The following is a 15,606-nucleotide window of genomic DNA, read 5'->3' as shown; positions in this document are numbered from 1 at the left end:
GAAGTATGCACATACATGCTTGCTGGATTTAAGTCTCCCAAGTTTGTTATACTGGAATCAGCAGAAGCCCAAATCTTGGAGGCTAAAGGTAAATTCCCCCGCTGCCATTGCATGCAACCATTTGATGGGGCAACGGCAGTGTCCCTTCTGCAGCACTGTCCTTCCCAGTTCTTCCTACAACTCTGCAAAAACCATGGTCAGCAAACTGGCATGAAATTAAAGCCATCTCACATTTTGGACGTTATCAATACTTAATAAAGAACTCGTGCAGTATTCCCAGAGATCTCGCAGTAAAACTGATCAAAATACCAGAAACACTCATGAGAGAGCAAGCCAAGACAGTCCCACCTCTGAGCAGTTAATCATGACCTATTAAGCTTTCCCTTTTCTCTTACCTGATTTCTATTAGAGAAGTACAGTCATTCTACAGAGGATGAAATATGCAGCTTGCTAAATTCCCTATACCCATAAAGCGTCTACGTATTTCTTTCAAGAGCCTTTGTAGCTTCAATACTGATTTCCTCTCTACCGTCCCCTCTTGTTAAAGAAATCTGCTAATGCCTTTCAACCAATTTCTTCAGTCCCTGATCATGTAAGTTTTTTTAGCTGAAGTCAAGAAAAATTCTTCTCAAGAATCACAGATTCTGGCCCTTTTTGGTATTATTTCTGCTTACATAAAAGTCTACTGATGAAGTGTGGGTGCTGGAAAATATTTCTAGCACAACAAATGACTTTGCATTAGGCTGTCGCAGTCTGTCTGTGTTAACGGTTACTGTCGGGATAAGAGCTCTGGTTCATGCGCACAGATGGTCACAACAACAAGTGCAATCAGTCACTTACTTCCCTTAATATTCAAGTCAACAATAACATTTTACACAGCTTAACAAGCCCTGGAATTCAAGAATTTGGCATGCAGCATGAGCTGAGCATATGGCTAACTGCATGCTGCCAGCAAAAACAAAATTAGAAGATATGTAACAGGAGAGCTTTCTTAAGCATAGAATGGTTAGTGATCAGGAAGACAAATTTAGAAGTGATGGATAATCATTAATAATGCTGAACTTGCAGAGAGAATCATTAGTAAAATGGAGACAAGACACAGCTTACTCACTTGTTAATCTGCTTAATGACTGGTTTTTTATTCATTGCAATTTTTTTTGTTACTGATTTGGTTGGACAAGGAGAAGGAAACAGAGTAGAAATTAGGTTTCAACTATTTGTTCTCTCTCATGACTTCAAAGACTCAAAGTCAAAACCTATGAAGTAGATGAGTTACCGTGAAGCCAATTATAACAATCCTGCTCTGGAGCTGTATAGGCAAATTCTTCTTAGCTGTTTGATGGAACAAGAGATAATTCAGCAAAGCATGGAAGAAATGCAAAATGCTAATATGTCCTTTGCCTTCTTCAGTTTTGAAGTTCAGTGCTGTACCCTTCAGGGACTATTTACAAATGTGCAGAGGTTTGTTTGAACAAACAGTTTGTGAATCATTGGGGCCTGAGTGGCAATGGGACCCTGAGAGAGATGCAGGGTAAGCTGGAGGAACATCAGCTTGTCAATACAAATTTCAGCTGTGCTCGTGAGAAGATGAGCTGTGACAGTCCTTGATCTGTGCTTGTTTAAACATCCTTTTTCCGGGGTTCTGCATCTCTCATGCATAAATCACTGATGAATCACTGAGCCAGTTTCAAGAGCCACGTAGCATGTGTTCATTAGGAAATGTCCAGTGCTTGGCCTCAGCAGAGGAGAGGAGGAGACACGTGATGTTGTGTTTTCCAATCTCTTTTCCTTTTTTTCCTTTTTTTTCCCCAGGAGCGAGGGGATGTGGGTTTGCAACAACCACTAATAAACCATCTATTTGACACTGTGACTGGTCCCTGAACTGGAAAGCAAACATGGAAAAACATTATTGACTTCACTACGTAAAGGAAAGAGCAGCGTTGATTTTTACTGGAGAAACTGGTCGTGTACTGACTGTCAGGAAGCTGAGGTAGAGCTAAGAGAGGAGCGCTTGTGTGAAGTGAGTCATCAGCCGCTCTGCCTTTTTGTTTGCAGGTGAAAAGAGAGGAGCCTACATACAAGGAAATGATCCCAAATTTATTCTTACTCTGTGCAGACCTATGGAAATGGAGAGAGCGTGAGGAGGGAAAAATAGAGATGGAGGGATCTCCAGTGCATTAAAGGAAGCCAGGGCCTTCCCTTTCTGTTGCTACTACCTTAACTCTATAATAAGGTAGAAAAAAGTCAATTCCAACTACTATTCCCATCATAAACAGAGGTTTTCTTTTAAAATATCAAGCATATTAAAGCTCTCTTTTTTTGTAATGAGAAAGAAAAAGGAGTAAATGCAAATTGCTTTCTTAGTGGAAGAGAAGATGGCTTCTTGTAGTCTTGCCTATTGTTTTGGCAAACGGGACAGTCCAAAGCAAGTGCAATTTCCAAGAGAGGAAGCTTAAATCTCTTGCAGTAAAACATTCCACTGCTGTTTTCAGCAGTTCTTTGAAACAACGGCTGCTGACGCCAAAACAAGAGCCAGTGTGTCCCTACAGGCTTAAAGCATCTGAGTTAATTTTTCAAGAAAGGACTTGCAGATCTTCCTTCAGTATCTCTACGTTTCTCTCTCAGGCAGCACTAGCCAGCCCTTTGCTGTGTCTCCTGGGTTGTTTGCCCAGTTACCAGCCAGGTAGCTCCTCCTAATGCGTTACGACTGGTAGATGCTTCCAGGAGAAGGTTATTTATTTATTTATTTATCCCATCAGAGAGGCAGACTGGCCTGCTCTGCTCCATCTGTTTAAGAATAATCAGTTGCATGGGATAAACTGAGAGCCGTAACAGTAAAATGTACCCTGCAAGCCAGTAAAAGTTTCTTGAGTGGAGAATCAAGTATTCTCACTGTTTCTGTGGTGACTAACACAGCATACATTTATCCATCTGTCTCCTCTCTCCAAGAGAAGCTGAGGTCAGCTTTCTCAGTGGGAAATTATCCGGATTGCTTTGAGTACACATTAGTGTACCTTTTTTCTTGGTTGATTTTTCTTCTTAATAGTATCTTTTTATTTCAATATTTAATCAATCCCTTCCTTTCCTGTTAAGGCAAAAAACACCTCCAAGTTCAACTCGGATAATCTCAACAAAATGGTGAAAGTAAAGAGAATTGCTGGGTGTGTGCTTGGACCCTGGGCATAGGTGCCAAACTGAACAGCAACATCAGCTCAGTTGGCACAGGAAGGTCCTGGGTTCTTACTTCTCTCCAAGAAAAAAAATAAAGGAGTGTCAGGTGGTGTAAACCTTTGTATTAGTCACTGTAGCAAGCAGATGGGCTCTAGTATGCAATCTCCTTGCATGAATGACTTTATTTTTTACTTCGCTCTCATGGAGAGCGGTTAGCTACTTCAGCCAATATAAATGTCTCTCCAGAGGAAGAGACGTTAGTTAAAGAAACAGAACACAAACTGATGATACGTTCCTGAACTGGCTTAAGAAGCCTGCACCTAACAGTGCAGCTTACAGAATTGGATACAAGTGAATAAATCATCAGCTGAAAGTATGTGATTTTTTTTAATCCCCAACTATGCAAAGAGTTAAGCTTTGCACCCTGGGCATAGGTGCCTTATCTGCACATTTCACAATAGCAATTTATGGAGCACTTTTCACTTCACATTGAGCCTCTGACCTTACATGTGCTTAACTTTGCACAGTGGAGTTAACTTTACACACTGCACTACCTCCTGGAGGTCAGTATGACCATTCAGAATGCACAGAATTAACTGCAAGCTACCGCACCATCATAGCTTCCGAAAAATCAATACAGTTTTCCTCTTCCTATTGAAGCCTTACTCTGGTTTTAAAAAAAAATCAGGTTGAAAGCAATGTAAAATATTCTATCCATTCCCTTCAAAATTTTATAAAAATGGTGATTTTCTTCTCTGGCTGGGAAGGCAGAAGTGAAGAGAATAATTTATCTTACTGTCACTAAATCCAGCAAATAATTAGTTTGTTGCCAATCAACATAATGTATCTGATTGTTAAATGCCTCCATTTGCATAAGGAGACTTATTTAAAAAGTCTTTGAAATTGCAGAACCTCCCTCTTTTGGCAAATTCTTTCAAGCAATTACTACATTCATAATGAGTTTATGCAAAAGTGTTTAAAAATTAATAGATAAGAGACCATCCCTAAAAGCTGTCAGGAACTCAGAGCTTACATATGTTTACATAATTACACAAATGCGTGCATGTGTATATATGTATTTATATACATACACATATACATGCATGCACACATATAGAGCATTAAAAAGTCAAATCTTCCTCCCATTCCTAAGGCTCAGCGCCTGTGGCCGGGACACGGGCAGGGCATGCAGAGCCATGGCCTTTATCAGCACGGCTGCTGGAAAGGTGCCACAAATGTGGCATCTCCCGTACGCGCTCTCTGGACTGGCTTCTCCTCAATAGCATCAGCTAAGTTTGGAAAAGTGAAGAGACCAGTTATCAGTTCTCTGAGTACCAGGCTTTGGGGAAAACAGCTACGCACCGCAAGCCGTGCTGGTCCCCGGAACATGACTTTCATTTCTGGCATCCAGCCTCCTTGGCTGCTGCAAAGCCAGGACATTTCTTGGACACATCAGCAGTGTTTTGATTGGTCTCAGCTTAAAATAGGCATTGGGAATTAGTGGTGTGAAATCATGATAGCTACATGTCTCTAAAGCGGGAAACAAATGGGACTTCTTGAATCAACATCTTTAATTGCTTATGTTTCTGTTCATTTCTTCTCTGGCATTATTCCAAAGAAAATAGTGGACAAAGTTTGAAGTTATTTTCCTCTTCCTCAAGTGCTGCTGAGATACCATGGGAAATGTATCTTAAAGGAAATGGCTACACAAAAACCAAACCCCATCCTTCTGCAGCGTACTCGTACAAAAGTCACAGTCGTTTCACTTCAGAGTCTCTGGTATTGTGCAAACTGATGAAGAGAGTGAATAGAGAAAGTCCAAATGAAAGGGAGGGATGACATGGCAAAGAAAAGATGGAAAGGAAATGATATGATTTGTCTGTATTCAAAAACACCAGCAACTTCTAATAAATATAGTGGTCAAACGTTGCACTTGGAAATACAAAGCTAACAGTAACTCATGCTATTTAAAAAAAATGTCTCAATCTATTGAGTCTTATCTAACAAAATGGTTTTTCTTCTATACGATTTTCTTAGGTTGTCTTGGAAGGTTGCAGTAAGTTTATTTATCAAAAAATGGGGCAGCCCCTGGAGGAATAAAACAGTTACAGTTCTATCATCTTCTAAAACTTCAGGATATGCACATACTCCCTCACATCTCCTCTGAACTAAAAACCTGGCCAGTCTGCACAGTTAGCTGAAACCTTGGATCCCAAGTTCCAGTCCAGAGAAAATTTTTACAGCTGAGTTGCATAATATCCTGACAAACTGTTTATAATGGAAGCACTGACTGATCCTTAACTGTATGGTTACAAGTTCTTTCTTTCTTCTTTTTTCTATTCAAATACTAATATGAAAAATAGATTGGTAAGTAAGTGAAGCAAGAAAATGTAATATAACTGTATTTTTCTGGAGTTTCATAAGCATTCCTAATGCAAAATCAAGACACAGGAAACTGACGCAATTCAATCTAAATAAACTAAGATTCGGGACTGTAGTTTTAAAATTTTGTTCATATACTTTCACACCAGCAACAAAGCTGTCATAATAGGAATAATCTGAGGAAGAGAAAAATAAAAAGCAATGGCTTGTATAGCTCATGGCTTGCTGGGAAGGAATTTCTCATTAAACTGTGTTTCATAAAAAAGATATTTCAAACCACAACAGCAGCTGCTAATGTGGTTCATTTGTCTTATAAATGATGTCACCCACTGGGGTCTACAAAATGCCTTTCCAAGCAGTGACATCTTCCTCTCCCCCTCGGTCCCCCATTGACAGCTCAGCAAAGGCAGAGTTTTCCAGCTGCATCCAAAGGTCTGGGAGTGCAGAGCCCTTCCAAGCACAACAAGCCAACCCCTACGAGCACACCTCTGCACAAGGCAGCCAAGACTGGCAGCAGGCGCAAAGCAGTGCCCAGCGATGGGAGCTGCTGCACCCTTGCCACCTCGCCTCTTCCCTCCGCAGCTCCTTGTGGCCCCCGGGACTCTCACTGGACTAACAAATCCGCCTCCAGCTCTGCCCTTCTCAGCCGGTCGTGGCTTCTCTCCCCACAGCCCCTGCCTGCTGCACGTTGATTCTCTCTGGCAGGTGCTCAGCTCCCACTTCCATCCTTCCCCTTGGGCCAGTTACAGTTTGATTACAGTCTCCGGGGGCTCACTGCTCTCTGCACGCACAGCAATGGGGATATCAACGTCATGGGCCTAAACACAACCCCTCCTAGACCTCACACAAGTCATTTGCCAGCGGGAATTCCCCCCTTTTTGGCTGTATTGCAATGATTTGCCAAAAAGCCGAGAACCCTGATGGGCGTATGCGCTGAGATGACTTGCCTGAGCATTGGCTAGCCAGCGCTCATGCAGAACACATCAGCACCAGCCCCTGCTCCTCGCATCAGGCTGCTGAACAGCCGTATTTGCATTCTTGAGTTTTCCCCCATCTTAGCCAATTTCAGATTCTCAGATAAGCTTTTCTTTTGTCAAACTGACTGTATCTCTGGCCAAACCGGTACTTGGGAACTTCTGAATCCTAACACAGCCCATAGTCAGACTTTCCCCAAAGCTTTACAAAAACACGTTCTCCAGTCTTCTGTTTTCTGCATTTGTAAGAAGTAATCAGGAGAAGGATTCTTGTCTTTCTGCCCTTGATTCTAAGGGGAACATCCCCGACTGTCTACAAACGCACAGATTTGAACACACACAAACGTGCTGGTACACGCAGAGCAGCTGCTCTCACCTTTCCTGGCGCACACATGGTCCCGTCCAGCGGAGGCCCTTTTTTCGTTTTGCAGAAGTAGGGGTTCTCGGGATGGCTGCACCACAGCTGCTTGCAGGGATCAAATGTACGGAACTGAAACACAGGAAAAGTCAGAGCGGACACTGCCTCGAGAGAGCACCTGCTCTGAACTCAGCTAGAAACTCGGCAGCACGGTGGGGTTTTCCTTTGCTAGCTTTAAAATGGCAGGTATTATCACTGATTCCTGAGGACCATTTGTGTGTCCATGGATTGAGAGCAGAGCTGAAGGTTGCTTTCAGGCAATATCATCAGAGATTCTGAAGTGAGATTCTGTCCGCATTTGATGGAGAAGTGCTGTGCAAAAATAGTTTTATACTAGCAGTCAAAGGCAGGCTGGGCAAGAGAAGCCGGCTACCCTGGATGATAAGACATACACTGAATTTTCTTACAGTTTCTCCAAATGGTACTACTTCATTTGGCAAGCAAAACAGAAAATACTTGAGTACTTATGGGAGAATGAGGCAAGCTGCTCGGACTGTAGCTCAGCTGTTGCGATCACCTTCTCGGAGGAGGGAAATCTGATCCCCTATTCATTGGATCTTGATCCTATGAACAATTTAGTATTTTACCTATCCTACGAGAGCATTAATAGGAGAAAATGAGAACCCCTCATCACACAATATGCTAAAACATGATGCCTTGGCATGCTCTTGACTATTCAGAATAAAGAAGGATTAAAAGCTCCCCAGGCTCCCAGACTCCAGGGCGCTGCTACTAAGAACAGACCCTCTCTGGCAGGGACATTCTCCCAGGACAGCCTCAGTGGGAATCGTGTCCAGACATAGTCCTACAGCTGATGCTTCAGAGGTTCTCATCCATTGTCTGGAGACACCACTCATCCCACATATTCCTGCAGCTGAGAATCAAAGCAGAAACGTTATGCATTAGCAGCTGCCACAGCAGCTGAAAGCTTCTCTTTCCATTCAACATTTTTGTCCCACTCAAGGGGCTGGAGGTGGGAGGCACAGCTTTGCTGAAGACGACTCTTCTCACTAAGACCAATCCACTGAATATTGCACTAATCTTGCCTTGTTTCAAATTTAGACTTCTGTCTCTTGTTTTCCTGGCACAAGAGAGCCAACATATCATCAAGGGTCCTTGCAAAATGTGCTACTCACTGTCATGCTTATTTGCACATGCATCAAAATGCATCATACTTCCCACAAAATCGAAACATAAAAGCATAGTGCCCTGCATTAGCAGTACAAGATGTGACACTAAATCCTCCTTCTCATTTGGATAGGAGCTCTGTAACAAAATAACTAGCTGCCAGCAACGGGAGGCTCAGTAATAGAGCAAGGTTGTTTGCTTGAAGTCTAGAACTGTTTATGAAACTACAGCATAACCATTTCTGTAACTTTAGTTTTTTTTAAAAAATGAGCTACTTAAAATAACTTATTTGTCAACATTCAGCTGTTATTTCTTGCTTAAATTTAAGTGGGCACAACATCTTTTCTTGTGGGCTTCACCACACAGTCCCTCTTAAGGACATTTCAGAGACACTTACAACACTCCTGGATGAAAAATAGCAGAAGCCAAGCTAAGTACTCACAGCTGTGCACATCATGTAGCCCAAACCAAAATCAAAACGACACTGCTCATTCATGGAGTAGTGAATTCCTGGCAGCTGAGGAAGGGAAGGCCAGTCATGTTCGAACGGATCATCACGCAGACAATCATAGGAACTGCAACAGGCAAAAATTACAGTAACAGATGGGGCTGTGAGACTTACACAGTGTTTGCGGTTTCAGTGTCTTTTTGTTCCAAACAAAACACAGCCTACGATTTCTCAGACACTGGTCAGAAAGAGCAGTTAGCACTGCAATTATGCTCACATAAACTTAATCATGTTGTATCCACCTTTAATAGGTTCTAGCTATTTTTTTCTGAAGCCTCTCCATTGTAATTTCCACTTTGCTTGCAGGTAAATTCCTATCAGTCTCCAGTTCCCTATGTGAGGGGAATCAAAGAAAGAATCCAGATGAGACCAAGAAGAAAAGAAAGTTTAACTCATTTTCCATTTGTGGAATTTCTTGTTGTCTGCAACTGTCTTTCAAGTCGAGTTTTAGAAGCAGAAGCCAAGGTAACCAGCTAAGATTACTGCAAAGCTTGCAATATTGCTGTGCCCTTGCAGAGAAGCAGGGACTCATTTACAAGCACAAGTACTTTTCAACCTGCATTAAACACTTAGGCTTGTCCACTATCTCTGTCTCTCCTGAAAGCTCTCAGTTCCAACCACCATTTTTACAAAGCTTCCTTTTTGTGGGATGAACTTGGGAGGTTCTGCTGTTGTCCTAAACACTGAGTATATGTACTAGAATCATATTTGGCTAAGGCACATGGAGAACTGGGGACAGATGCTAATACCACTGGATAGTTACCAATGGTATAATCAGTGGTTAATTCCCAAGACCAATGTGGTAGGTAGTATCTCTGAAATGTCTCACAATTCTATTCTGGCAATTGTTCAGGTTGCCATGAAGATATCAACAGCCGAAAGCAAAATTTTGAGGTTAGATTTACTTCAAAGCAAACTATCATTTTACTTTATTATATGTAAAAAGAAGCCGTATTTAAAAGAATGTAAAACAGCCCTCTAGGCCAGATTATTTTTATTTAATTGATAAAGCTCTAAAGGATCTTGCTAATTCAAACAAGCACACATCTCTCTGATATTATTTTTAGGCTTTATTGCCATACCTAAGATATCTAAGACAATTAAAAATACTGACAAGAAGACTGACTCTATTTCAGGCATTTTGCCGCATTTTTTCCTACACATTTTCTGTTTTTGCTGTGTATTCTGCTAGTAGTTTCCCCATATGTTTTGCATGCATCTTTCACATAACAAGGGGAAGTCCTTTTCTATAAGGAGCAAAGATATGACTGTAAAATCAAAGTTTGTCAGGGAACTCAGATGCAGCTCTAGTGCCTGAAGGGTCATGTTCAAAGGGAAGGCAAGGCACATGGATAAAGCTGTTAAAGGAAGAATAAAATGGTTTTTACATTTAGGAACTTAAGTGGAACTTCACTTAAAGGAAATGTAACTGCCCAAAAACGGTCTGGAACCATACACTTTCTTCAGGCATCTCTTACAGCTCTGAGTGCTTATGAAGAGCAAGATTTCCCCTTTAAGTAGCACCATCTTCTTATTGGCAGGTAACATGAGCCATGTAGGGTTCAAGTCAACTTTGGTAACCATAAGAAATGCACCAGCACCACTGAGGAGCAGAGGCACTCCTCCAGCAAGCAGTTTTACTGGGGAAGGAGGAAAGTTAGCAGTGAGAGTAGTAACAGTGCCTTCTTGTAAACCCAGGGAGGAAAGCTTACATACTATCAACTTGGAGAAAATGAACAGATGTCAACTAAATGAACTGAGAACAATTCAAAGTGGACTGAAATCAAAGTAATTGGGAACTTGTGTTATGACTTGCAATTACTGGGAAAGCATCTTCTTCCTGAGAGGATGGGTAGGGAAAGGTTCTTTGTTTTATTTAACTACCTTTGAGTAACCAATAAAAGCATAATGCAAAAATGCTACATGCAGAATTGTTCTTACATGCTTCCTAGCCAAAGGAGAGAGGCAGCTTAACAGCTACTCACTGGAGGTATCGATTCAGCTCTTGCTGGCTGCAGCGAGACCAGTGGAAGCGGTGAAAGGCGGCTTGCACGAGGGGGGCCATGATGCTCCCCAGGCGGACTTCGTCCCCACACCTGTTCCCTTGGCCGTCGTGCTCCATGCCCAACCTGCACCGCACAGGAGAGAGCACCGTTACATCGCAGGGCCGCTCTGAGGGCCCAGTGCCTTCAAATCCCAAATGCCACCAGTGGTTGGGGCAACCAGGTTCTTAAGTCTCACCATCCTTGTCCATGGGAGGAAAGCCATGAGAAATAAGGCTAGTCTGTAGTAGCTGCCACACAGAAGCACTTACCCTTCGAAGTGTTCCACGTCATTAGCTTAATCTACTTTCCCCATAGACTAAAAATGCCTTCTACGGACTTCTCTGCACACAACCACATTTGTGAGTATCTGTGCCTGAATGAATCCATTTCCAGATCAAGCATCTAGTATACTCTCCAAGAGTATTAACACACGTGTATTCATATTCCTACCCGGAGCGATTCAGCACTTGACATAACTTGTCTAACTTAAAAAAAATAATTAGTTTAATTTGAATTAATTTGCAATTGTAGACTAGTCCTTTGTGTGGAATAAAAAAGGCCCACTGAGGCTCGCTCCTGCTGCTGCCCAGTGGCAGTTTCACATTCCAGCCTATTTCACATACGAAGTGTCAGTGCTTTTAAAAAAATTACTCCAAGTTATAAGTATCTTTAAATTCCTTTTTGGCTCTATTATGAATATATTTTTTCCTTCCCCTTGTTAGGATCTTATATCGCATTTTTCTGTAGGCACTCTTTGATTAACGTTGGAGATATCTTTCCTTAAATTAATCTAAACTAACAGACTGGAGCTCAGTGTGATTTCAGAGGTTACAAGCAATCTTCAGTGGTATCTTTTCAAACCTGATTGTGTATTCTTTTTAATCTCAATTTAAAAGTTCTAGAACTAAATACCATCTGGGTATCAATTCTACATCCCTGTCTAATTAAGATATATATACAGGAAGATTTTACAGGTTTGGGCAATGTTTTTTTGTTTAAAGCCCTCAATAATTTCTGATACAGAACCTAGGAAATTGCCTGCAGACTTCCTTAGGGAAAATAAAATAGATTGAAATTGCTGGGGGAAAGTCTTCTGCGAACTGTTATTCTACCAAGAAAAAAATGGGAAATAAGTGGGTTTTCTCTGTAAACACAGAAACCAAAACGCTCTGGAAGAAACCAAAGCTCTAGCAACTACTGCCTGCCCTCAGTTCAAATCATATCCAGAAATAAAATAATTGCATTTTTTAATATGAAATATATAGAATAGTTGTAATGTCAGTGCTTGGCACCTTGTTTCCATATAGCATTGTATTCTTTAGCAGAGGTAACATATACAAATGATGAGTTTATTTAATATAGATTGCTTTTTATGAATCATGAATTCCATGACTCAAAGAATTAATATTTCATCAAAATAAATACTTTACATTTCCACCAAGAGACTATAATGTTGAATCTAGTCTTATAGCAGCCCTGGAAAGTATTTTGGTATTAGTTCCCTTTTCCATTTGAAAATACTAAAATACAAATTGATTATAGGGCTTGCTTAAGATCATAAAGAAAGCCATGAGAGAGCTGAGAACTGAAGCTAGGGCTAACTCTGAATGTTGTTTCTTAATATAAACTATATCTTACCAATGTCATAGATATTTCTCAGTACCAAAGACATAGGACATCCATAGCCCTACTTACACATGTCCAGTTTCATGGGCCACCACAAACGCAGATGAAAAACCATCTTCATGGTTGAGCGTGCAGCTTCGAACAGGATGACACATTCCAGTGACTGGAGCATAGCCTGTGAGAAATATCAATGTCGCAGAAAATGAACAAGTATAAAAAGGCAACATCATGTGAACTCGAGTACAAACGTCTTCGTCTTCCCCGCTGGGATACAAATACTGTTGAAGTGCTTCTCTGGAAGGTAAGAGACCTCTGCCTCAGACATTTAATAACGTGCTCCCTCATCTATAAAATATGTGAAACAAATCTGTCAAACAAATTAAACTATATTCACGGTTCACCAAGACACTGTTATCTCCTCTAAGACCCTTCTCCACCTGGTCTCCTGCAAGTACGTGAGGCAACAGGAGGAAAGGTGATCACATGCTGCTGTGTGCCAGCCCATGAGCTGGGCACAACTCCAACCCTCGGGGAATAAGCAAGCAAAGCCCCAGCCTCGTGCTGCCAGCAGACCAGGCCAGCCCAAAAGGGACAGGAAAGTCCATAGATTTACCCCTCCAGCGAACAAACCTGACTTCACAGGAGGCAGAGCCCTGAAGAAAAGGAAAAAGTAGGGGACTGTACTCAGTCCTACCGCTTCAGACCTCTCCATAACAATGCTGCTTGGCAATCCCACTGGAAACTGCAACAGTTATTTGGAGACTTTTTAAACACAGAGTCTATTCTTTAATCTTTGGGAAATTTCAGAACTGTTTACACAGGGATCCCGTTTGTTTGGCTTCAGTAAGAGCAAAGAAATGATCCAATAAATAATTCTATTAGTCAGAAAGGATAAAATAATAACTGAAGGAGTTACAACTGGAGATAGCCATGTGCAGAGCTCTTAGGAAAAAAAAAAAAAAAACAGTGTCAACCAAAACTAAGCAAAGGATACATGATTAGACTTTGCAAGATTAGCTTTGTTAAGTGACGAACAGAAATGCTGCTCAGAAGTCTCGACATGCAATAAAACTTGATGCACATCTTACCTTGCATGCCAGATGGACCAAAATCCTGCCTTGTGAGGAAGATAGCATGGTCGTGGTATTCTGCGTGCCCAGTGTCAGGTTTCTGTTGCAAGTAGGCCCAGCGACACACATTCTCCAGGCTTTGAGAAGGGTTCCCAATCTCTATTAGACTCATGGACTGAATATGCACAGGAAAAAAACAGTAATTATTATTAACCTTGGGCATTTTTTTCCCGATTTGTACAGTCACTTGATCAAACATTCCATTTCTATTAAAACTCTGTTCTTCGTAAAGAGAAAATTATAATTTCCAAACAAAATTTACTGGATCAAAAAAGTAAGAAAATAGCTTATTTCCAAGGTCATATTAAATATGAGTTCTGTCACATGTTCATAGGATCCATGATATAATGAAAGGAAAAACCGATGTGGATTTTAATGACAAAAATGCTACTGTATTGTGCACTATGCATTATTTCTGTGCCATCCTGGCACCAGTTTGCACCATCAATTCCAGCTTGGATATACCATTTCTTACAGAGCATGTAGCCCCTTTTGGAACTGCAATGGCAGCTTGCAGGCTGAGACTCGTCCCAACGGGGAAGGGTAATGCCTATTAGCCAAGGGAAGCAATGGGAACTGTGGTGGAGTGCAAGCATACAACCATGGTTCTTCAGCCAATTTTGCCATGCAACTGAGTTGTTAAGGCTGTTTTGTCAGACCTCTGAACCAGATGTTCTATTAAGTGTAAAAATTAAGGGCAGTTTTTCAGCTGTACTTGAACCATTGCCTTCAGACACAGACTTTCCCAAAGACTGCCTTTTAAAGTGCATTTTCCTTAACCCCTTGCACGCTCAAAGACGTTGAGAACACAGCCCAGGTAACGCCTCGCTCTGCTAAGCCATTCTGCCTACAAACCACGCGTTGCATAGGTGCTGCACTGTCACTGCATGGCTGATGTAAATGAGCTAATGTGTATTAGGTGTGGTGCAAAGAGAAAGGTATTTTGAAATCCAACTATTATATTCGCTTTTTTGCAAAATAGTACTTTTTGAGACTTCTTAGCAAATGCTATTTAGCATTGTGCATTATTAAGGCTTAAAAAACCTTATTGTATGTGGGATGCTATAAAATGTATGACTAATTGACCCATCCCAGGCCTTCCAGGATTTATAAGAGCTACACATGTGAACCCTGGCTTTTCATTTGCAAAAATTAAATCACCATGACAACGATGTAATCATAACACAAACCACTACAATTTAGATGCCTATACTATACTATAAGCATTTATCATTCCACAATACTTACTTTAAAGCAAAATCTAGCCTAGGCCAAAAATAAGAGAAAATAAATACAGATGTATTTGACATGTCCTCTAGCTGTGTACACAACTGAGTACCCAGAGTATGCAGTACATGGGAAGAAAAATCCTCAAAGAGTGGTGGAAGAACAACTGGAACTGATAAAAGAAAAGTCTGCCAAACTGAGGTCTGGTTTTGGCAAAAATGGGATATTACAATTCTGCAAACGTTCAGAAAAACAAATAAATAGACCAAATAGAAAGATAGCTTAGATTCTGATACCACTACGGAACGAAACAGTTGTAATACAATACTATGCCTGATCATGTTGCTTCCAGTCATAATTCCCATGGAAATAGAACCATAATAAAATGGTGAGACAGTTATGGTGCCTTTCTCACATCTGCATGTGTTTATAAGAACACACTTAAACAAACCTTGACTGACTACTAGAGAGTAAAATCCTGACCCTTTAAGCAAAACTTCCATTCAGCTACACAAGATTGTGGTTTGACCACTGCTGAGGTCTTGAGTTTTTTTATTACTGATGGATCTTACTGTCTACATTATCTCTACCTTGGTCTCATGTCTCCAAAGCTTCAGAGAAATCCCATTAAGAAGCCCACCAAGAACTCCTACCGTGAGATTCCAGATAGCAAAGAATCTGGTAAAATGAAGTTGCAAAAATCTCAAGACATGTATATAATGGAAAAATTGTTTGCTAATAATTCTTTTTCTCATAATGACCTCCTGTATTTCCTAGGAAATAAAAACCATCAAATTTTATAGCATGCTTTGATCAGTAAACACACAGTAAGAATGCATTGCATTACCAACATGTATTTTGTTCAAGGGTATCCAACTATTTGCAAAGACATCTCTGTGTGATCAGCAAACAAGAATGGAATATAAAAAAGGCAGTAATTTCCAACAAATAACCACTATTATAAAGTTCTCCTCTGTCACCTCTTTCCTACCCCTAA

At 41.0% G+C, this 15,606-nt stretch overlaps 1 protein-coding gene across 1 annotated transcript in view; it reads right to left on the bottom strand.

The window, feature by feature from the left end:
• Window positions 1-15,606, bottom strand: part of ADAMTS2 (ADAM metallopeptidase with thrombospondin type 1 motif 2) — a 186,621-nt gene that overhangs the window by 25,815 nt on the left and 145,200 nt on the right. Inside the window, exons 6-10 of the mRNA XM_062587339.1 lie at window positions 13,341-13,497; window positions 12,322-12,427; window positions 10,567-10,710; window positions 8,516-8,648; window positions 6,904-7,017 (exon numbers count right to left, since the gene is read on the bottom strand). Coding sequence (XP_062443323.1) covers window positions 6,904-7,017; window positions 8,516-8,648; window positions 10,567-10,710; window positions 12,322-12,427; window positions 13,341-13,497 — 654 coding nt within the window. The remainder of the gene's footprint in view (window positions 1-6,903; window positions 7,018-8,515; window positions 8,649-10,566; window positions 10,711-12,321; window positions 12,428-13,340; window positions 13,498-15,606) is intronic.

The sequence above is a fragment of the Rhea pennata genome, chromosome 14 (genome assembly GCF_028389875.1).
Source record: "Rhea pennata isolate bPtePen1 chromosome 14, bPtePen1.pri, whole genome shotgun sequence".
In the NCBI taxonomy this organism is placed as follows: Eukaryota; Metazoa; Chordata; class Aves; order Rheiformes; family Rheidae; genus Rhea; species Rhea pennata.
Note: the sequence above shows the minus strand (reverse complement) of the source record. Positions and strands in the feature narration are given on the sequence as shown.